The 24,802-nt window shown below is 29.9% G+C and overlaps 2 protein-coding genes across 9 annotated transcripts in view; both read right to left on the bottom strand.

The window, feature by feature from the left end:
• Positions 1 to 90: 90 nt before the first annotated feature.
• On the bottom strand, positions 91 to 2,207 carry LOC126876109 (leucine-rich repeat-containing protein 9-like). The gene is made up of 9 exons (XM_050639022.1): positions 1,999 to 2,207; positions 1,745 to 1,941; positions 1,543 to 1,683; positions 1,310 to 1,444; positions 1,060 to 1,250; positions 847 to 985; positions 641 to 760; positions 410 to 549; positions 91 to 331 (listed from the first exon to the last, which is right to left on the bottom strand). The coding sequence occupies exons 1-9, from the start codon at positions 2,021 to 2,023 to the stop codon at positions 106 to 108; spliced, it is 1,314 nt and encodes a 437-aa protein (XP_050494979.1). The 5' UTR covers positions 2,024 to 2,207; the 3' UTR covers positions 91 to 105.
• A 138-nt stretch (positions 2,208 to 2,345) lies between these two features.
• The window catches only part of LOC126876015 (dystrobrevin beta-like), a 32,590-nt gene continuing 10,133 nt past the window's right edge, over positions 2,346 to 24,802 (bottom strand). The window contains exons 1-17 of one of the 8 annotated variants that reach the window (XM_050638932.1): positions 21,914 to 22,156; positions 14,917 to 15,081; positions 13,740 to 13,956; positions 13,228 to 13,310; positions 12,782 to 12,933; positions 12,564 to 12,672; positions 11,824 to 11,990; positions 11,595 to 11,722; positions 11,404 to 11,502; positions 11,216 to 11,297; positions 10,799 to 10,837; positions 10,572 to 10,690; positions 9,789 to 9,954; positions 9,392 to 9,693; positions 7,656 to 7,801; positions 6,036 to 6,095; positions 2,346 to 5,478 (exon numbers count right to left, since the gene is read on the bottom strand). In XM_050638932.1, the coding sequence (XP_050494889.1) occupies positions 5,216 to 5,478; positions 6,036 to 6,095; positions 7,656 to 7,801; positions 9,392 to 9,693; positions 9,789 to 9,954; positions 10,572 to 10,690; positions 10,799 to 10,837; positions 11,216 to 11,297; positions 11,404 to 11,502; positions 11,595 to 11,722; positions 11,824 to 11,990; positions 12,564 to 12,672; positions 12,782 to 12,933; positions 13,228 to 13,310; positions 13,740 to 13,956; positions 14,917 to 15,076 (2,292 nt within the window). In that variant the 5' untranslated portion in view covers positions 15,077 to 15,081; positions 21,914 to 22,156 and the 3' untranslated portion in view covers positions 2,346 to 5,215. Of the gene's footprint in view, positions 5,479 to 6,035; positions 6,096 to 7,655; positions 7,802 to 9,391; positions 9,694 to 9,788; positions 9,955 to 10,571; positions 10,691 to 10,798; positions 10,838 to 11,215; positions 11,298 to 11,403; positions 11,503 to 11,594; positions 11,723 to 11,823; positions 11,991 to 12,563; positions 12,673 to 12,781; positions 12,934 to 13,227; positions 13,311 to 13,739; positions 13,957 to 14,916; positions 15,082 to 21,913; positions 22,157 to 24,802 lie in introns of those variants that run through there. The other 7 variants (XM_050638950.1, XM_050638946.1, XM_050638937.1 and 4 more) reach the window with 7 other exon arrangements.

Here is a 24,802-nt window from a genome sequence, read left to right on the forward strand (position 1 = left end):
TCACAGTCTGCTGCTGCCAAGCAATTAGTTACTATTATTTCTTCCTATTAATTAAAATATCTTTTACTTCCCAATTTATTTTTTAGTGGAATAAGATCTTATTTCTTAAGACAGAAAATATATAAATACTTTAATCAGTAAATCAGTTTGAAAATAGTTAAAGGGCCATTTTTGAATATCTGTTACCCCAGGCGAAGCTAAAATTTTTAAAATCATGCTGCTGCATTCATCCAATTGCAAATTTTTATTTTTGCAAGTATTTAATAAATCAATTTCTTTATTGCTTACTTTTGTTACTTTATGTAATCTTAAATCTATTATACCTATGCCCCTGTAATAAAAGAGTTATTATAAAAGCTTTATTGTATGAGTATTTCTACTAGTACAGTTGGGAGCATACTTTACATACTCTTTCATAACTGAACACAATGATGCTTGCAAGAATTGTTTACATAACTGAATAACTGTATTTTCTGAATCAATATTGTATTCGACAAAATTTATATTTCCACAATAATTCATATTAATTAGCAATTGCTGTTGCAAAATCTAGCATATAAATAACATTACCACTTAATTACCACAAGTAATTTATTTTAAATAATTAAAAAAAGAAAGAATTTTAAAATAGGTATTGTACTTTAGATTGCAAGATTAATTTTTCTTCCATTTCTTTGAGTTGCTTTTTATTTAATTTCATTTGTAGCATTATATTTTGTGCTTCATCGTAAGCTTCAATCTTAAAATAATTTTGATTATTCTACATAACAAATAGAAAATAGTTAATAATAATAATAACATTATTACTCTATATATAAAAATTAATTATACTAGAGTATTAAATACCTTTTCAATTTCAATTGCATATAGTTGGTTTTTAAAATAAAGTATTTCCTTTTTGTATTCCTTATATTTATCTTTCAATAAACGCAAATGTATGTTTAATTGTTTATGAAATAATACATTATAATATGTCATTTGCTTTCTAGAAGTGAAACGTAATTTTTTCAATCCCGTTCAAAAATATTTTATGATGCCGATATAAAATAATGTACATACTTGAAAAAGTAATTAATCCAACATCTTTCTTTTTCACATATTTTGTAATGATCTAATTTTTTAATATGTGGAAGATAATGAATAGCATATATACGATAGTTGCAAAAGGTTACCAAAGGGCAATCTCCATATAATGAATCCGCAAATACTAATGAATTTAATTTTCTCAATTGTGATAGATATCTTATGTCCTTGTAATTGAAAAAGGATATTATCATACAAATATAGTTTATTCAAATATTTTACATACCCTTATAAAGCATAAAGGATTTCCCGCTAGATTTAAATTACATAGTTCAGACTTTCTCCAAGACATTTTATTTATTCTTTCCAATTTATTATTAGCTAAATTAAGTTCTTGTAACCATGTTAATGTATCCAAATTCTACATGAATGCAACGTGTATTGTAAAATAATTTTTTAACAAATACATAATTTAAGAAATAAAAGTCTTTATTTGAAAAACAATAAAGGAAGTTGTACCTCAAGTTTGTGTATATTGTTTCCTGATAAGTACAAAATGTTTAAATGAGAACAAGCTTCTAAATTTGGTATGCAACGTATTTCGTTGGAATATAGATAAAGCTTCTTTAATAAACAATTTTCTTTGAATCGTGGTACGTCCTAATTAAAACAAACTTTAATTTCTAATACTTTATTGATTACATTCGATTTACGTTATTACCTTGATACCACATTCGACGATCCATAATTCCTGCAATTCCATCAATTGTGAAACAGCATTGAAAGAGCCAATATCTCGTTGACCGATTATTATTAATGTCCGAATATTTTGCTTTGTAAACAATAATTTTTCAAACGATATAATTTTAGAATAAAATAAACATAATTCACGTTTATTATTACCTTTCTTCCTCTTGTCTATAAATAGATTTATTTATTAAAAATAATTCAGTGCTTTCAAAGCGTTTTTATTACCTTTGTTATCCATAAAATTATCCATTATCACATTTACGATTAATATTTATTTCTAATAGCAATTGTTTCGAATTTCATCTTTTCCAATTTAAATATAGCCAATAATTTTCTTTAAACAAATGGTCACGCTAATAGCAATTAAAATTAATTAGTAATCAATACTTGAATAATACATTATTATGGAATTTTTTTCATATTTTAATACACTTTCCATTGCAATTTAACTCTATATGTATCAAAAATATTTTGCACTATTAATTGTAAGATTTGTAACTATTTATAAGTATGCATCAATTTGTAAATAGTTATATGAAAAGCTTGTTAACATTCAATAAAAATTGCCAGGATATTTAAATATTATAATAATTTATTATGGATCCTTATAATATTATCGATAAGATGTAAAATAAAATTATTTTTATACGATAGTTGTAACTTCTAAATGGAAATATCTATAAAGGTTAAACAAAAATCGGAAATAAATATTAATAGCTAGCACAATTATTTACGTTTCACGTTATGATTTCAATTTTTTTCGTTTTATTTAATACTTGTATTACGTAGTTGCTACTGTCAATATAGACAAAAATGATTACGAAATCATATAAATATATACATAGAACATTTTGAATACATTCAACACGTAAAAATTACAAAATGTGTATCGTTCCATATTAATTACAATTTAATTATCATTTACTGAGATAGTATATCTTTAATCTAGGAACTAAATATAGCATATAAAACAAAGTCAATTCTTCTATTCTTATTTATTATACAATCATAAATGTGACGTGATTATGATTACTCTGTAAAACTTAGGCATTTAAATGTGATCATTTTTTGGAGATTTTAAAGTTAAGAAAACAAAGTCAATAAATAAGTTCAAAATGCCTAAGCAATACATTTAAGCGTTTCCTATCAATATCAATATTTTATATTTGATAGATAATCAACGATGAGATTTATATACATTATCATTAATATAATACCTCAAAGCCATTGGGTCATAAATATATTATTTTTTCCCAAGTATAAATAATATTGTTCTATAGTAAACTACTTTAAAGCATGTTGGAGATAGGAACTTGTAATTCGATTGTAATAGGTTTTTCTAATGTTATGACTGTCATTCGATTTATAATTATTATAAATACATGTAAATATCTTATAGGAATAAAACATAAAAATGTGCAAAGATTCGAAATCATTGATATCTTACGATTAGATCGAGTCAAGTTTGGTTAGGTCAGAGTCCCAGCAATATCTTACAACAAAAAAATAGTGATAGACTATGGATACTTATGCAAATTTATATTCTTAAAGACAGAACTAAAAGAATAAAATCTAACAGGAATTTGTTTCATCTACTAAATGCTGCACCGAGTATTCTACTTTGGATATTTTAAATATTTGAATTCTTGTACTTGTGCGCATAAAAGCCCATAGTCTAAATATGAGATTCCCCGAATTGCCAGAAGTAAAAATTTACCGCTAGGCTAAGTCTATGATATCAGAAATAGCTATTTATGGGAGGTAGAATTTAGCTGACTTATTAATGATTCAATGGATTTTCATATCTTTTACATTTTTTATGTTTCAATAACAAATACCCTGTCATAAACCTTGTAAGTAGTTGCCAAAGATTATGCGACGATAGCCAGTCATCTAACAGCTCATACATCCAATTCGAATTCTGTAGTACATTACATACAATTGATCTAAGGCATCCTAAGCATTACCCTAAGTGGTATAACGAAAAGAAGGGCACGAGGTCTTAAAAATCTTTAATACGTACAATTTAATTTTAGAATTTTAAATAGAGTATGGTGTAGAATAGTAAGAATAAAATCTCTCTAAAAATAGAATCTATTAGATATTCCAATAGATAAATCACTAAGAAGCGAAACTAATCAATTCCATTTTTTGAAACTTTCTTAATTTGTATGTCAACATACATGACTGTTGTTCAATATTCAGCAGATGTTCGAGTACTTACAGCTGACAGTACATTTAAAGAATAGCAGATGAACCTAACTTGACCCGATACAAATCTTGAATTATTGTACACAGCCAAATAAAACTAATAATGACAATGAATAATTTGAAAAAGATTTTATTTATGAGTCATTAGCTCCGAGGTGTATATTATTAAAATGAGAACAAAAAGTTAAAATGCATTACAAAAATTTCTATGACATTTGTATGTGTCGCGTATGACTACAGTCAAGCACCTAATACGATGAAATATATTTAAAATACAATGATTTAAGTTTTTAATGATTGTAAAGTTTATATTGAATATTGTATCTAATTCGTATGAATGTACAAAAAAACGTCGGGACTCTGCAACTAAGCGTTCATTTAGCAATCTTCTTTATTACGACTTTAAAAAACTTCTTTAATTATATTTACTTACCTCCTTGTACAAAGTTGGTCAAAGAGACCTGTGCAAAAGTTTCTTCCATTTTTAACATCTACGATAGACTAAATGTCTGTTTCGTACTGAGCGTCCAGGTTTAAGTTAATGTCTTTCCATATTTTTATAACAAAATTGTATAAATGCAGTGTCTTGTATGTAGTATTAGTGAATGTATAAATTAGAGAAAGTTTCTTATATTTAGCCTGATTTAGAGATCTTTATATCTTAGGCCCATAAACACCGCCAGTCATATTCTTTGGTTTCAGTTATTCGTAACATTATATTTAATGCGTTTAATTACAGTTACAGAAATAAAAGAAACGACATATGTATAAAAGAAATTGATAATTCATTCATATCTGTTTTAAAACAAAACGTATAAATATTTTAAATATATAGAAACAATATTTTAATAACAGTAGAAAAACAATAAAATTCCTTATTTCATAAAATATGTTAAAGATAAATAACAAATACTAAATAAGAGTTTCGTACTTTTTTAATAAATTTATATTATTTAATTTTACCTGTTTGTTAAAATTTGTATCAAGATATTTTATGACCTCTGTGTTTGCTGATATGATAACCTTTTTGATTAAAAGTACTGCTTCGAAAACTGTAAGATTTTTTTTAAATACTGTCCAAAATCTAATGTCATATTGGTTATATTTCACACTAACACCCAGATATATGCCTATCATAAATAACCGGTGGAGCTACAGTAACTTATTTGCGTTTCATTTGGTAGCAGTTTCTAAGCCGTTAGAATACATATAAATGTCATGTATAACAAACTTATCGGTTGACCCATTTTTTTGCTGGTTCTGTCCAGTTAGATTCATTTTCATCCTCCTTCTCTCCATCTGCCTCTTCCCTTTCGCCTCTTTCTTGTTCTTGCTCGCTGGATGGGGTAGCAGATGGCGTTTGCGAGATATTAACATTGCGTGCACGCAATTCAGCCAAGAAATCATTCTCCTGTTGATAGCGTCGCTGAAGCTCTTCTCGCCAAGAATTTCCGCCGCCGCTACTATCATCACCATCCTCGCCAGCCTCGAAATCTGAAGATAAGGAAAATCGATAATTCCAAAATTATGAATGTACTTGTTACACTCAAATTATTTTTAATATTTGATCTTTCAATTTTTTGTATGCAGAAAAGAACGCTAATTCCTATAAAATGAATATTGTATAACTGTATCTACTTAGTCAATATATTTAGAATTCAGATGTTTATTTACATTTACAATATCGATAATATTATATACAATAATTGAAAGGAAAATAAATATCGGTCTACTAATTTAGAAGTGTGATTGTATGTTACAAATATGTAATTGAGCAAAAATGAAACGACGGTCAATTAACTACTTCTAAAGAAAATGACAGAATGTAATTTTTAACTAGTATAAAAATGTACCTGATTTACTATTACAATTCCCAATTTACAATTTACTGTTAACGCTTTACTGTCTGGAATAATAGATACGTTTACTAACACGTTTATTTAATATAGTAATTATATATTTATGCAAAAGAAGCATGTGATGTAATATTTTGCAAAATGCTTGTGAGGATGTAAAAAATTACGAGAATGGAAATTTGAACAAACTCTTACCTAACGGCTTTCTGATGTTAATTCGGCCAGAGTTGTGAGAATGATCCTCCTGGTCTGAGTCTGCAAGGCACCAGGATACATTCACAGGGGGTGCATCACACACATTCCACAACACGTCTAAAGTGTCATTTGTATATGAAAATATCTATCTTTTTGCCAAAATTGTAATACCAATGGGATATTTTATATAGAGACTTGTACATTTAAATCCCAATCAAATATTTTCTTATAATAACGATAATTATTACTAACATTATTATATTTTTGTACTTTCTTAAAGTATTCAAAACAAAAGAAATGTTATAATAAATTTCGAAGTATCTATTAAAAATGAAACATCGTTTTTATTTTGTAGTAAATGTAAGAATAAAGTTGCATAAACTAAATTTTTGTTTAATTGCAATTTGTCTTCAAATCATTTTTAAATCATTAATCGAATTATAAATTGTCTTATTGTTAGAAAGAGCATGTCCTGTTTCACGTGTAGTGTAGTAGTCTGTGCTATTTCTAGACTAAATTTTGCTAAGTCTATACTAGATAAGAGAAAATAAGAATTATAACAGGCAAACTGTGTAAAGAGAGGCAAAAACTAAATATTTACATCTGTAAGTTGTTAACAGTGAGTAATATATATGTATGATAACCTTTATAAACTTGCATAAAACAATTTATAAAAATATTATAAGATATATCTTGAATTTAAAAAAAAAAACTTAAAAAATCATTATTGACACATTTAGATACGAATAAAATAAAATCCTGTGTTTTCTTTTTGTGAATTTATCAATTTAAATAATTATTTAAAAATATTGTAGCAATATAATATTTGTACTTAATATACATAAAAAAATCGCATATTATTCTTCTTGTAAGTACTAAATAGGAATATGCAATTATTTATTTTGTTTTACATATAAATATTTATAAGAATTATTTTCCAAATAATATAAAAAAATTAAATTTCTTTTATATTTTAATTCTTAATATAAACATATGGCTATGTATGAATTGTAAAATTTACCTTGTATTTGAGCTTTAGTTCCATAATAAATTTGTAAAATTTTGTTCACTAAAAATAGGTAGGGAAATGCATTATTACATGCTATAAAATCTAATGATGTGATAGAAGAAAAATACTGCCAAACATGCCTGTTTACACTAATATGAACAACAATATGAGAAAATGTATATATGTACGAAAAACATTTACTTGATAAGTTATTTTAGATTGCTATAATTTTTTTTTATAATCGAGTAATTATTCAAAAAAATATGAATGAAACAAAAACATACACATTGGTAGGAACATAAGAACTTTTAATATCTCACTTATTATAACTACTCACAAATATCATTTCATTAATGAGTTTTTGTAATAGTATGTTAGTTTTAAACATATGAGATTATATGAATTAATTGTTACCTCTTCGAGTTGGCTATACATTTTTTATTTTAAGGGCTAATGATTTCTATGCCTTACACCTAATCCAGATATACAATTATTGGAGGCCTATGTTAAAAACGATAGCTAAATACAAGTTTTTGTGCCACTTTGAACTACCAAAGTATTTTGCATTCATTTCTGATGCAAAGTATGTTAAAATTTGTAATACAACATACCCGAATTCAATTCCCTCACGAGTGTTGACATGGCATTAGTAACACTGTCAGCAGCTACCAATAAGTCATTTCGTAAGGATCGGCCCAAGCTATTATTCGCACTGCTGGAACCACTCCCTGGCAAGCTGTTTGTCCTGAACGCAGACCTGACATCGAAAATCTCTATTTTCTTTGCATAAAGCGACTTCCAAAATAAAAACTAAGTTAAGATCGTGACATGCCACGCTTATTGTGCAAGCATCTAGGGATGAAAGTTTTTTTATCAGCAAATATCAGTATATTCGCAAACTTTAAATTAGCAATATATTAGCATAAACATGCAATATTAAAAGAAAGCGGGTGTAAAAATTTCATAAACTAAATTTTACTTCTTTAAATCTATATGTTTTTTGTGTTTTAATAAATTTACTTACATATGTTACTTCTTAAAGTTCCATATATTTATGCTCAGCATTCTCTTTTTATAATCTCTTTATTACAACACTTCATTCTGATTTTTGAAAAATATAATTTTAATTGCGATGAAAGTTTAGATATTATTGAATTAGGGTATTATACATAATATATTCAGTTCATAACAATATTTCAAAAGATAGGTAAAAGAGTATATGCAACTAAAAATAAAAGATAGTTAATACATAAAACTACTTTTTTATTAAAAAAATAATATTATATAATCAATTATACAATTTAATATAAGGGAAAATGTAACAACATTTTTGTAATCTATAGTAAAAGATCTGAACATGCTCTTTAAGGTACATTATATATCTGTTGTTTCATTCCGTATAAATATACATGCCTGTAATGTTTCACAAATTAAATGCAATGAAGATATAATCGATAACATAAAACTATAAAAATTTAATAGTGCCTAAAAGCGTCTCAAAATAGCAAAAAGCAATGACTTATATAAATATAATATTTTAATAAAACTGCAATCAGAATTTACAATATCGTTAATATAGGAATATTTTAAAATAGAAAAATCATTAGTTGTTCAACTAGTACCAAACTTATTCTTGTTACTAGCTGATCAATAATACAGTCCCATTAATATTCACATGCAACAACCAAAGATATGATTACTGTGCTAATTCTTTTCATAAAGTGCAGCTAAAATCTTATTATACTAGCACTGTGTGTTTAGAAGAAATCAATTTTAAATAAACGTATATAACATAGAAATAGACATAATCAATCGTTTAAATTATAGATATGCTTGTAAAATATGACTAATTTCTTCATACAGCTTAAACATAATTTCTTATTACATATACAAATTATATAATAATGACTGTTTTAAATATGGCGTAAAGTACATAATAAATGTGGATAACATATAAAATTTTGTTAATTTTTCTATAAAAGTAATTACTTTCAATATCTAAGTACGGTACAAATCTTTGTACAAATGATTCTTATATAAAAAACCTCACAAACATATCAATATAAAATGGTACTAAAAAAATGTTAAAAGAAACAAGGAACGAATTTTTCCTGTTTTTATAAATATGATATGTATTTAGAACTTGTCAATATATTTCCAAATATTTCTTTAACCATAATTTTCCGATAAATTTGAGAATTATTTCTAAATCATTCTATGTGCATGATATAACAGTGTTTTATACAAAGATTGTAATGTTTGCTTTTTCTTTTGCTGCCTTGTGTCTTTTTAACTTTGACTATCTTTTCATTGATTTCTAGCAGAGATTTTTCATATGCCTGCCTACCTTACGTCGCCTCCAACACATGATAAGTTATCTGGAATAGGATTTTGTATTGTTCCCAGCATGGTATTATTAGTTACACTCGCCACTGATGTCGTTGGAACGGGACTCTGGTAGCTTTGAGACATTTGTTGTTGACTTTGCGACTGCTGTTGTTGTTGTTGTTGTTGTGGAGTTGTAGAAAGTGGACCACCTGGAGTTGGTGGAGCTGATCTACTACTTGGCACTGCACCAGGAGGTAAAGGTGGTGACTTTGTACTTCGTGGTGAACTATTTGGTGTTGACCTTGGAGATGCCTGGTGATTCTATAATAATATAAATATTGGAGTATTGCACTATGATAATAAAATTGAAATGTTAAAAGAAAGATTGAGATTATAGATTATTCTTGAAATAATACCTTTAACATTTTCATTAAACCTTCCAGTTGCACCATTAATTGTCTTCTAGAATCTTGCAATGTTGCTAAATGAGTTTCTAACTCATCTTTTCTTTGCCTCAAGGCTCTCAGTTCAGACATTAATGCAGGATTTTCCAAACCAGCCGCTTCTATTTCTTGTTGTCTCCTACAGTTAGATTCAATGTTAATATGGTAAAAAATAAATGGAAAAAAAGCTGGAATATCTTTTGAATTAGATATTCCATTTCACTAACTACAAGCTGAAGCGAGAATATATTATTAATGTGGTGTTTGTGTGTGAATCTAATGAATCTAACAATTTCAAAAATTATATTAACGTAAAATTAAAATAATTTAATAATAACTTTATTGTATAATTTTCAGACAAGATAGATATACCTAATTACTTTAAATTTGTAAATAATGTAATATATCGAAGACTAAGACAACTAAGGTAAGATACAGAGATTCTTAAAAAACTAATGAAGAGAATATCGATTACAAGCGGAATACTCCGATGTTAGTAATGATTTTGGATTCGACTGTCTTCATTTTTAAGTTATTTATACGGTTATATAAGTGAAATATGCATAGAGGGAAAGATGTATTTATGTTAGTATTGATTGTTGTGATGTCTTCAGCTCTAGTATATACATTCTACGCAACAAAAGTGATAGAAGCGAAACAGAATGTCCTTTTTAACATGCATGATCCTAGGATGGTTCGACAGGATGAACTCGAGGTTTAGGCTTGATATAAAGGAAATAAACGACACAGGTATACCTTAACCTTGCAATCTCGCGCATTATTTCCTTGTTCTTTGCCTCTAACTGCGATATAAGTTCGCGTTGTGCTCTCGAGGCATCTAATGACGCCAAATTAGCATCAGATGGTGCCCTACCCTGTAATACAAATATTGCGATTTCAAGTAATTTGTAAAAATAAGAAAATGAAATTTAGTTGAATCATTGTTACTTGTGCAAATGATGGTAAAAATTTCGCATACTTACTGCTTGGTCAGCTTGCGACATTCTGGATGCGGCACGAGGCTGTGCAATTATGAAATTAAAATTAGTCACACAAAGTCACGATTCAGCTGAACGTTTAATTAAGTTTATTGCTCTAATTTGCTAATAACTGAGGATTTTGCATAAAGTTTCATGCATTTATCATAATCTACACCAAACCACATTATGTCAAATATACCCACAAATTTTACATTAAAGATTATACTATTTGTTAGACAACTTCGTATAAATTATTTGAACAATTTTGTAAATTAAAATTATAGCTTTTTTATATAAATAATACCAAGTTATAATTGTTACAATATTAAGATGAATATTAAGCATGTACCCATACAGTTGTAGAACAGTAAACAACAAATATTAAACGTTAGTTATTTTAGAATAAATAAGATATCTTACCATAGTCCTAGCTTCCTGAGCCAACCTTTGTGCGTATCGTGCTATTAATTTATGTTCATCATCCAGTCTTGAACTATCCATACTGTACAATGTATGAATAAAGAAATAAAAAAAAAATAAATAAAATTGTGACTCTTTACGTGCACATTTAGTATAAGCTGTGCAATTTCGATCTGTTTTACGCTCACCTCCTTAAAGTAGAACGGCTGTCCATCGATCCGGAATCGAAAGGAGCCATGAAACCTGGATCTGGAAAACCGTTGTGAGATGGTAAAGGTGATGGCGGGCTGCAATGCAGGGAATTTATTTTCGATTGAAGAATCGCGTTCATATCGACGGTTATACATATCATATGAGTATGATAGATCATGGAACTCACACTATGTGTGATAAATCTAACGTCTTCTCAGGTTGTTCCGGAAATCTCGGTAAACTGTTCTTCCCCTTTTCAGGTACGCATCTGAAGCTCTTTCGTAAGGAATGACCAATCTGTTTGCTCGGTGATTTCTACAGAAAAAACAGGAGAAGATTGGTGTCACGTAAAAGATACATATTATTATTTATGCATGGAAAAGTTTGAAACTTTGAAAGTTCTATCCAACACGTACAAAACTACTGTACTCCCTTGTTTCATGATCGTTATTATGTGTCCCAGAAACTTTACCGCGCCAAAAACAATCTTGACAGAGCTGGTACGAGTGACATTTCTGACATCTGTATCGGAAGCCGGTGAAGTTCTCTTTGTGACACGCGTCACACATGACAGGATGGGCCACTGAAAAATTTTAAATGAATGAAAAGCTTATTTATATGCACAAGTTGCATCTTCGTTTGCAATATGTTAAGGTATTATGTTTCTTCATATGAATATTAGACGACAGTATTCAGTGGAAGCATTTTTATAATATACAGAATACCTACTTCAAGAAGAAATTTTAATATTCAGTAAATTGTAGTAGTTGTGTATCTATTTATCTTCAATTAATATTTTCTGTTGAGAAATTCGCTAGCTGAAGATGAAATATGATAATTCATCTAGGATTACTTTAAAGCATATGATCATCAGGTAGATAAATCTGATACCGGAAGATGTTTTTATGAGTCTAGAAGAACTCAAAGTAGATAATCCAAAAATATTCTAAACGACTGGTCACATATATGGATATTCATATAACTTTCTAATAGTTTTCTGTATATTATATTATAGTATTACTATAATTCTAGCATTATTATAATTAGTAACAATAATTGAATTTTAAAGCATAAAATCCTCTAACTACATATGTAATTTGATTTCTGCATTGCGAGATTCATTAATTCTAAATTAATTTGAAATCTGGAAAATTACCTGTTTCAACAGCAGCCATTCTATGGTACAATGGAAGCCAGATTAAACAGTGTGGTCCTGGATCAGACATAAGCGTATCCAAAAAATCGTTAACCGTGACTTTCGAATTCTGTAACACAATGTGACACCCAGCGATGCTAATTTCCGAGTTGTATTAAATTTAAAGAAGTTTCCCAGTTACCTAGTATACGGACAGAAGTTCACTTTAATGAACTTACTTGGGGAAATATTGAATTGGCAAGACCCTCGGAGTATCCAAAAGAAGGCGATTCGTAAACAGCAGCCGTTAACGCTAGAACTTCCTTCAAATAGTCAGAGAATCTCCAGTGTATCATGTGACCATTGCTATCCGATATTTGTGAGTATATATCTGTTCGCCAAGTAGACTGAATTAATTAATTAATTTTGGTACTACACGGGAAAATATAATAAATCCATTCTTATCAATTTTCTGGCTTCCACAAACTCATTAGTTATTTTTAAAAGACTTATATTTTTGGTCTCAGCGGATCATTTCCATTTCCAATTTTGTTACATTAGAATCCTTCTATTTAATCATAAAGTGACATTATAATCAGAAAATCAATAAAAATTTACTTATCATGCTTTTCTGCTTAACTTCGTACAATTTGTGAGCGAAAATAAAGAACGGAGAATAACTTACATCGAAATTTGTCCATTAGTTTCCCAGCACATAACGTAGCTAACGCTACTTTCACGGAGAAAACGGATATCTTATTGTTTTCCCTACGAAAAATGTAGTTTTCGATAAATCATAATTGTGAATATGATCAATAAATTAGTATTTACACAACTTTAATTCTTAAAATTAAATTACTCTTTAATTTAATTAAAAAATTTTTTGTAATAAGAATCGAAGGATACAAAATTATATAACTATTTAACTATTTAATCTTTTAATGATGCAATAAAATGGCAAAGAATTTAGAGTGAACGATTCAGAAAGTAATACTTTGTCTTTTTATCCCCAAGATATTCCTAACTTTTCATAGAAAATAAATATAAAAAATATTAGCAATTATACTAAGTATGAAGACATTTAAGATGTGAAATTTATAGTACTATATTTAACAATCTTTACTCAAGTCTCTTTCAAGTTACACTGTTAAAGGGTTAAAACATTTAATACATATATAAAATTCAATATATATTTACCCTGTAGTATAGGCAGCAAGTAACCAGTTCATCAACAGAGCGGTTGTAGCATCGACTTTGGCTTGTTGCGAAACAGGCACTCGTTTATTAAGGGCATGGAATAAGGAAGACAATAAAGTTTCCAGCCTCGAAACTCCCAATGTGCTGGATGGTTCCAAAGTGTTTAAACCGTTTTCCCGAAATGCTTCGATTACATTCCATATATCCACGTTATGTACTGTATACAACAGAAAATGTGCTTTAGTAATGAAATTTTTTAATTATTTTATTTTGATGGTGCGCTTTTGTGGAAAGATTGAGAACTACCGGTGTAGATTATTACATGGAATAGCGAAGTATAATATATAGGTATCATAAATCACTTGGACTGCGAGCTCGCTATCTCATAGCCACACGGACTATTTGATCCTAGGAAGTTCTTGACTCTATGGATCGCTTCGAAACCCTTAGTATTATGGGCCACTTGACGCCAAAAAGCGCTCAACCTCATGAACCACTTGATACCAGGAGTCAATGGTTCAAGATTCTAAAGGATGAAAGGTCTTAGAATCTACGGATCACCCGAAATCTAGGAATCTCTAAAGCTTTAGGACACCAGAATTAACAAAGGTATCAGAATTCTCAGAATATCGAAATTTTGTAAATCTCTAGAACTTGGAAACTCTTAGAGGATTGCCTTCCCATTCGGTTACCTGACGATTCTGTGATTTCGTAGCTTACGGAATCCTAAAAACAACTTCCTAGTACAGCTAAGAACTTTGACTTATCTTTTTTAGTAGATTCTCACCTAATGCATCAAACTATGCGTTTCTTGGCACCAAGTGGTATATGCTTTCTGGCGTCAAGTGGTTCGTATTAAAGCGTTTCGCAGCCTCAGGTGGTTCGTTGGATTTGGAATTTCCTGATATCAAGAGTCAATAGGATTTAAGAGTTTAACTATCAGTAAGTTGATCATAAATGTACCAAATAGATGACTTAGCGTTAAGTAAGCTAGGTCTTTGGACCTGGCCTAACGGCTCTTTCTGACATATTCACGTTATAATATTCAACAAATATTATTGTACGATAAAGCTCAGATTCTATTAGAATTGTCTATAAAACCCAAAACTTCATTTGTTTACACCTACTTTTCCTTCGTTTATTACGTTATACGTCTACATAAATATGTTACACTCACAGTGAACTTTCTTCTGAATAAATCGCAATTTGCATGCAGTGCGGTACGACGCAAATCGAATGCTATCAAAATTTTGCTGCCGCATTTCTTGCAACAGCTGCAACCGGCTTGCCTCCCCGGTGCTGCTATTTCCCGACCCTCCGGCGCCATCCTCCGCCATCTTATCTGCAACATATAATAAAAATAAAATAGTATCATGTTCGATCTATTTGTATGCATTGAGAAAGTCCTAAAAATCGTGTCAGTTTCCAATGGAATGCGAACGATAAAATTTATTCGTGGTCAATTAACTACCTACGCGGAACCTAATGCAGCCTTTTAGTCAGTTATCTAAATGTCAGAGTAATCAATAAAAGCTAGATATCTTCGTTCTTTATTGCGCCTACGGTGAACATTCTCAAGGGTTCTGAGGGCATTCAAGGCATCCGCAGAATGCACGAGCACTATTCGCCACGGCGTGCTTCATTGTGTCGTTGATTAGTTTCAGTCCAGTCTGATGAATCAAGCATCGCGCGATTAATACGATGCTATTAAGATCAGGAATTGCGACGAAACTAGTATAGTGAAGCACGAAGATCGCCTTTGAAGCGACAGCGATAACTTCCAACATTTTAATTGACATTTTAAGAAAAGTTAAACTCAACAAAATCATTCGATGAAGAAAATAAAATAAAGTAGTGTTACGACACATATTCTTTGGTATTATTATAATACTTTTAAGCTTTGTCTATAAACAATATATGTTATTAAGTCGTTAAATACAATAAGTATATTTATGTTTAACAAATCTGATTCTAATTTTAGTGCATTACGTTTTCCTCAGAAAAAGATCAGAGAAAATGTATCATTAAATAAAAATAAATTTTTACATATTCCAAGAAACATTTAAGCACGAAAGAGTTAACAGTGTCGAATTTTAAAAGTTCAGTGCGTATAATTTGTTTCTTACAGAAATAATGTAATATTAGAATCAATATTATAGAAATTATACAATACGCATAATACTATTCATATAAATTAAATAATTGGTAATATATTACCATATTATACACAAATTGTTTCTCTTCTCTCTTTTTTGAAATCATTCCATTCGGAATATTCATTTCAAACGAATAATATAATCGATTGCCATGTATCTATAATTATTGAATGTTCTATTATAATTTTGGTCAAAATTAATTTTCACGGAATCAGTTAAATTAATTTGTTCATATAAATAAACATGGTTTGCCCCGTACAACAGTCTCATATTAAAATACAATTTTATCCTCTTCTGAAACCAACAAAATAAAATAAAATATTCAGTAACGAAGCCACTCGTTTAACATAAATTTTTACATAGTCCAAGAAACATTTAAGCACGAAAGAGTTAATAGTGTCGAATTTTAAAAGTTCTGTGCGTGTAATTTGTTTCTTATAGAAATAACATAATATTAGAATCAATATTATAGAAATTATACAATACGCATAATACTATTCATATAAATTAAATAATTGGTAATATATTACCATATTATACACAAATTGTTTCTCTTCTCTCTTTTTTGAAATCATTCCATTCTGAATATTCATTTCAAACGAATAATATAATCGATTGCCATGTATCTATAATTATTGAATATTCTATTATAATTTTGATCAAAATTAATTTTCACGGAATCAGTTAAATTAATTTGTTCATATAAATAAACATGGTTCGCCCCGTACAACAGTCTCATATTAAAATACAATTTTATCCTCTTCTGAAACCAACAAAATAAAATAAAATATTCAGTAACGAAGCCACTCGTTTAACATAAATTTTTACATAGTTCAAGAAACATTTAAGCACGAAAGAGTTAATAGTGTCGAATTTTAAAAGTTCACTGCGTGTAATTTGTTTCTTATAGAAATAACATAATATTAGAATCAATATTATAGAAATTATACAATACGCATAATACTATTCATATAAATTAAATAATTGGTAATATATTACCATATTATACACAAATTGTTTCTCTTCTCTCTTTTTTGAAATCATTCCATTTGGAATATTCATTTCAAACGAATAATATAATCGATTGCCATGTATCTATAATTATTGAATATTCTATTATAATTTTGATCAAAATTAATTTTCACGGAATCAGTTAAATTAATTTGTTCATATAAATAAACATGGTTCGCCCCGTACAACAGTCTCATATTAAAATACAATTTTATCCTCTTCTGAAACCAACAAAATAAAATAATATTCAGTAACGAAGCCACTCGTTTAACATAAATTTTTACATATTCCAAGAAACATTTAAGCACGAAAGAGTTAACAGTGTCGAATTTTAAAAGTTCAGTGCGTATAATTTGTTTCTCACAGAAATAACGTAATATTAGAATCAATATTATAGAAATTATACAATACGCATAATACTATTCATATAAATTAAATAATTGGTAATATATTACCATATTATACACAAATTGTTTCTCTTCTCTCTTTTTTGAAATCATTCCATTTGGAATATTCATTTCAAACGAATAATATAATCGATTGCCATGTATCTATAATTATTGAATATTCTATTATAATTTTGATCAAAATTAATTTTCACGGAATCAGTTAAATTAATTTGTTCATATAAATAAACATGGTTCACCCCGTACAACAGTCTCATATCAAAATACAATTTTATCCTCTTCTGAAACCAACAAAATAAAATAATATTCAGTAACGAAGCCACTCGTTTAACATAAATTTTTACATAGTCCAAGAAACATTTAAGCACGAAAGAGTTAATAGTGTCGAATTTTAAAAGTTCACTGCGTGTAATTTGTTTCTTACAGAAATAATGTAATATTAGAATCAATATTATAGAAATTATACAATACGCATAATACTATTCATATAAATTAAATAATTGGTAATATATTACCATATTATACACAAATTGTTTCTCTTCTCTCTTTTTTGAAATCATTCCATTCGGAATATTCATTTCAAACGAATAATATAATCGATTGCCATGTATCTATAATTATTGAATGTTCTATTATAATTTTGATCAAAATTAATTTTCACGGAATCAGTTAAATTAATTTGTTCATATAAATAAACATGGTTTGCCCCGTACAACAGTCTCATATTAAAATACAATTTTATCCTCTTCTGAAACCAACAAAATAAAATAAAATATTCAGTAACGAAGCCACTCGTTTAACATAAATTTTTACATAGTCCAAGAAACATTTAAGCACGAAAGAGTTAATAGTGTCGAATTTTAAAAGTTCAGTGCGTGTAATTTGTTTCTTACAGAAATAACGTAATATTAGAATCAATATTATAGAAATTATACAATACGCATAATACTATTCATATAAATTAAATAATTGGTAATATATTACCATATTATACACAAATTGTTTCTCTTCTCTCTTTTTTGAAATCATTCTATTTGGAATATTCATTTCAAACGAATAATATAATCGATTGCCATGTATCTATAATTATTGAATATTCTATTATAATTTTGATCAAAATTAATTTTCACGGAATCAGTTAAATTAATTTGTTCATATAAATAAACATGGTTCGCCCCGTACAACAGTCTCATATTAAAATACAATTTTATCCTCTTCTGAAACCAACAAAATAAAATAATATTCAGTAACGAAGCCACTCGATATACTATCGATTCGCAGCAGCGTTCGTTCACATCACAAATTGCCGCATTTCGGTGTCGATTCAATAACGTCCCGAGTCAATACTTCAATTTAAAACCTCCAAACGTTCGTTCGTATCGTCAACAATCGACAACGACCTATCAGGTTGGCACAGCTAACAAAGAAATCATGGAAACGAGAATGCCGACGAGGAAGACAATTACTTTTATCGTTGATATACCCGACAAAACAACGGGAGAGTTCGCCGGTCGTTAACTTAATGGAACGTGGAAATCACTCAACGACTGCTTGATAATTCATAGGAGACTGTTTCAGACAAAGCCGAATTGTCGCAGCAGCAACTGGAAGCAGCCGGTAAATATCAAAGCAATTAATATTTTGCTGGAAAATCACCATCGGGAGTAACGACATGATTCAAGTGGAAAACGAAGCGCACCAAAGGCAAAAGGATCATTTGCAATTCAGTTCGTTAAGTATTCTGTACGATGAAGCCTCGATCAGCAGGATCTACGTGAGATTGTGCGAAACTAAATCGTTCTAGACTTACAGAATCGAATTCCCTGGAACTTTCCACACTTTTAGGAACAGAGATCCACTTTAGAAATATTTCGTGATCCATTCGAAGACTACACGAAGTGTAATTATTGAAAGTTGATTTATAAGCAATCCAAAATTGATTCGTGTAGTTCTACGAACTGAAACAAAGTAGGTAGAAATAGTAATTCTAATGTGATCTTTAACTGAATCGACTTCGATTTGTTCACCGATTATTTTTGATAAATTACAGTTGTCCTAATGGACGTGTAAACTATTGTCATATTTTAATGTTTAACGCGGTTTTGAATGTGTATTAAAATACATGTGTATCTGTGGCGCGTGAAACGTATATTAAAGAATTAAAGATCCATGTTCTTAAGTATACGTGTACACAGGTATCTAAGTACTCGCAGTTAGCGTGATTCTGAAATCAGTTAATCGAATTCGCATGTTTTTCGATCATCAGTTCAGTGACTCTCGGGAAGAAAAAATAATAAACCAGGTGTAAGGCTGCTTCACGTTTGATTGTTCAACGGTTATCCGCGTATATTCAAACATACTGTCCATACACGTGTTATAGAAACATACGGATACCCGTGAAACAGGAATGATCGTGTATTCCTATTACACATGTATGCGTATATTTAAATATACACGCATAATCATTGAATAGTTAAACGTGGAACGGTCCTGAACATAGTTTTGAATATCTTAAAATATGTTATTCTCAGGATGATCGAAAAACATGTGAATTCGTTTATCTGTATATGTGTATTGAATATCCGCGTACGAGTATATTTGTAGTCCGTGTACACGTGTATTAACATTTACACGGATTGAAAGTGAAATTTGTTTATCATACGTGAAATAAGAATTTGCAGGCGCGATCCACACTTTGGGAATCTACAGGGTGGTTGGTAACTGGTGGTACAAGCGGAAAGGGGGTGATTCTACGCCAAAAAAGAAATCGAAAATATAGAATAAAAAATTGTTTAAAAAATTTTTTTTTAATTTTTCCATCGAAACAACGATCCGTTATAACGAGACGTGATAAAGTGCACGCGTACCGAGCGAAAATTCAAAGTCGATTTTCTCGAAAACAAAGCCTCAAACGAAAAATTGTTATTCTATATTTTCGATTTCTTTTTTTCGCGTAGAATCACCCCCTTTCTGCTTGTACCACCAGTTACCAACCACCCTGTGTATTCTGTAGCAGTGGTTCCCAAATTTTTTCTAGTCACAGCACATTTTAAAAATTGTACAGATATTTTAGCGCATAATATATACAAATTTAAAAAATTAGAACAGCAAATACAATTGCGTGATTAAAAAAAAGGAAAAAAGAAGACATTGCTCTTTCGCGATGTGCTGCACGTCCTTTGACAATCATTGCACCAGACTAGAGCTATTCGAACTTTGTTATTCCTTCAGTTTAAATTTAAGGTTTCTGGTCCTCAGGATCGTGTGAATGATTTTCAGCGCACTGACTTCGAGGACAGTTCCTTAGCGCAATGGAACGGGAAATCGATGTGACTCGTCGGTTGTTGTCCAACAAAATGGAACGGAGACAGGTGCATTTAGAATGAAAAGTGCCGGGAGAAAGGGAAATCGAGTGAAAGAGCGATGAAAGAAAAAAGGTTCGAGCATTGCCATGCACCGGCAGATTGATATCTCCGGCTGCTTCTGCCACCGAGTATTTTCGCGGATTACTTTCTCGGTAAATTCGCGACTCTGGCGAAATACGATCCGGAAGCATCTTTGAATTCGTCTGGCATATTTCGTTGAAACGGTGGAACGATGATTTGCATTCGAGTCTATTTAAGTGTCTGAAAAAATTATTCCTTTTTCCTAAAAAATGCTTACAAACCAGCTTATACGCATAGAAAATATTTTCGCGTGTAATGTAATGTGTAAAATACAAAAGAAAGTTCTACGAGAAAATATAGAAGCAACTTTCGTCTTGATTTTTTCACAAGTTATGGAAATTTCTTTAAATCTTTTTGAAATGACAATAATGACGGACATTGTAGTAATTTCGAAAGTCGCAAGGTCGAGAGAAATGGTATAACCTTCATTATGGAAAGTTTTCCATGGGTCGTCTAATATATTTTAAATGAATAAAGCTTCCTGGTAGAACATATTTCGCATATACGTATATAGGTATACATATGTATTCTTATCTTTAATAAGAGAAATTCAATTTTTGTCAGTTACAATTGTTAGAAATAAAATATGATAGTAATAAAATATAGTATTATATAACACGTATAAAATATTTTTAAATAATCTATGAAATAGGAAAAAATAACCTTTGTTTATTAAGAAACAATCTCGAGTTTCGAGTTGTTCGTTTCTTCGACTTATTTCGCAATATATTACAGTCCACAAGGTGAACTGTGCCTATATGCTATCATAAATTATACTTTCAACAAAATTACACGTTTCAGAAACGATTAAACTACATACTTCTAGTACCCTAGAAACTCCAGTGCAATTAAACTATATACTCTAGATGTTACGTCCCGTTACCTTATACAAACTAAACTCCATCTCTCGGCCAAGATGGCCACTAACTGCGCAAATTCACAAAGGATATAACCTAACAAACACGAAGTGGTACCTCGCTGGGGGTAGCCACCCACATAATAATCAAACAGCCAAAAAATTCTACCAAATGTCCAAATCGGACAAATTGTGAATGTAAACAACTAAATAAAAAAAAAACTAACTGCGCAAATATAAATAGTCGGACCGCAATAATCTTAAAGAACTTCCATAAAACTAAGTATTTGTTTTTTACCTTAATTGTTATAAAATATATTCAAGTCGAGACGTTTCTTATGGTTATTGCTCCATCAGGTGAAAAGACCTTTTTCCCATGTTCAATGGTCATCTTCACCCACAAGCGACCAGTGGTGGGGCGACCAACCCCCAGTAATAGTTTTCCTCTGCGGCAGCATCGTCACCGAACTTCACTGGTTTATCAGCCTTTGATCAGTCAACATCTCTTGACTGGTTTTTCATTCGTTGATCAGTCAATGTCTTGACTGGTTCTTCGTTCATTGATCAGTCATCAGTTTTAACTTACTATTTACATGTCTGTGAGAATACGTCTACACGCACCTAGCGTAACTATTTGTATCTACAAAGTTATCGGAATAAATATATTATAACCTGTTACTTCAGTTCAGTACACCTCTATTATCCTAATCGAAATAGGGGATCGACCAATTCGTGGCATCGATTATCCAATCGTAACGAGAATTTACGGCTTTCGTTGACGCGATCTATCGCGAACGCGCCTCTGCGCGAACGGTCGAACACTAGAACTTTTTAATACTTTCGTCTTAGATTTTAAGGTTCTTTTTATTTTGTAGTGAATTAATTAAAGTTATACAAATCTATAAAATATAATATAATAATATTAAATAATAATAAATATAATAAATAATAATAATAATAATATAATAATAATAAAATAAAATATAATAAAATAAAATATATCTATAATTCAATAAATCTCAACAAAATCAATAATAAGTTAAAGAAAATAAAAAAAAGGAATAACTTTCTTCATATATTAATTGGTGAAGGACATAACCTAACAAACACGATGATGGTACCCCGCTGGGGGTAGCCACCCACATGTTATATTAGTATACAGCTACAACATTTTACCAAATGTCCTACTGGACAAATTGTAAAATTCAAATAAATAAATAAATAATAAAAAAAAATATATTAATTGATGGACTCGCACTGTTTTTTAAGTCATGACTTCGGTTCTTCTTCTTAAAGAATTGATTGAGCAAGCGGAGTATTCGATGCAGGATCGATAAAAACACGTTTATCTTCGATCTTATTACATAGCGTGCGAGCACGGGGAGAGAATAAATCGTAACAATCGTCGTTTGTTTGCCGCACAGCGTAACTCATAAAATCGTGCCATCGCGATGGCCTGTTTTCTGTCATTGCGAAACTCCGTTCCTATGCATTGTGGCCCGTGTTCGCCCGAAGGCGAATCACCGCTAAAGTTCATCAGTCGCGCCGATGCAAACGCGCACGGAAAATAGTGATGGGATCTGAAACAATTCGAACATGATCCAAAGTTCAAAGCTCTTGAAAGTCTTAGTAATTCTTGAGGCTTTAAAGTCTTGTAAGTTTGGGCCGTCTTGAAATAAAGGTATTTATGATAACTCGAACTTACCAGATTTGTTTTAATATTCTATGTCAATGATACCGTTTCAACGACAATAATCAAAAGGCTTGTAAGATGTCGAATACTTATCAAGTTCTCAAAACCTACTGAAACTCTTAAAAGTTTTAAGGTGATCGAGACTTTTAAGACGACCAAAAATTTCAAAACGATCGAGTCTTTTGGAGATTTTATGGACTCAAGACTTAAAAAGACTTCCAAGAGCTCCAAGCTTCGAATCATGTTCGAAGTGATTCGAATTTGTCAGCGTATATGCGATACAGATTCGAAGTGGTTCGTAGTGTTTCAGATCCCGTCACTATCGGAAAACCCGCGATAGAGAGAAACTGCAAAGAAAATCGACCATGTCGGAACGACTGCAATAAACATAGAATTCTAAAGGCGCATGAAAGTTATAGGTGTAGTTGTCTGAACCGGTTATGTAACAGCGGTAAAGCAGTGGTACATTACTACTCGTAGACGAATCTTTTCTACGCCACGAAACTTCGCATTAATCATATAATTTGTTACTACGTTATTATGAGTTCAGATAAAAGCAATAGTCTCGAAAGGCTGATTGGGGCTAGAACTACAGCATCAGATTTTGCTTTTTTATAATTATTGCAAATATACAGATACGTTTGATAAAATTAATATTGCTTTTTATTCAAATAGATAATTATTTAGATATATTTATTTATATCAGGTTTAGACAAACTCTATTTGAAATAAAGATAAAAAACAACAATTCAAAGTAATAGCTCATTTCAATTATTACATTATTTTTATTGTGAATATAATATACGAAAGGTAACTTCACTATTAAAATCAAATAAATTATTCTCAAATATTTTTCTATTATGTTATATAATAAATTCATTCGTTCTAACTATTTCAAATTAAATAACAGATAATTTGAATTTTAATACATATTAATTTAAATCTTAAGTATTATGTGAACTATATATCATTGATAATATAATTATAATACGAATGTTGAAGTAACTACAACTACTTGTACAAATATTGATATAACTTCTGATCTTGCATATATATGTATAATATCCGATTGGTTTTGGTATTGAGATATTGAGCATTGATTTGAAATTTTTGTTTTACATGTACCGTAACCTGCTTATGGTAGTCTGTTCATGGTCTAGTTACTACAAGTTACTTTGGCAAACTGTGGCGATCACACGAAAATTTCTATCAGGTTATCATAGGGAAACCCGCGGTGATTGGATCGAAGTAAACTTCTACCGTAATGTAGTTACGTTCGGTTATAATTTAGTTAAATATTATATCTCAGTGTGTATTATTCGTTTGCATGATCTGTATGAGATATTATACTATCTATATACATGTATTTCTCTAATTTATAGTAGAAATATGTATATAGAATATTAATAGTATATTTCTAGTCAGAAAATTAAGTAATTATAAACCACATCATAATAAGTCACATTTCTCAGATATACAGGGTGGTTGGTAACT

The sequence above is a fragment of the Bombus huntii genome, chromosome 2, assembly GCF_024542735.1.
Source record: "Bombus huntii isolate Logan2020A chromosome 2, iyBomHunt1.1, whole genome shotgun sequence".
In the NCBI taxonomy this organism is placed as follows: domain Eukaryota; kingdom Metazoa; phylum Arthropoda; class Insecta; order Hymenoptera; family Apidae; genus Bombus; species Bombus huntii.

Excerpts from the sequence above, each read along its gene's own strand:
- LOC126876109 (XM_050639022.1), bottom strand. The coding sequence starts at position 2,023 with ATGGATAATTTTATGGATAACAAAG. Across the intron at positions 1,942-1,998 it reads TAATTTTATGGATAACAAAG|ACAAGAGGAAGAAAGGTAAT; the intron begins GTAATAAAAACG and ends ATCTATTTATAG. Across the intron at positions 986-1,059 it reads TGGATTAATTACTTTTTCAA|AAAGCAAATGACATATTATA; the intron begins GTATGTACATTA and ends TTTCACTTCTAG.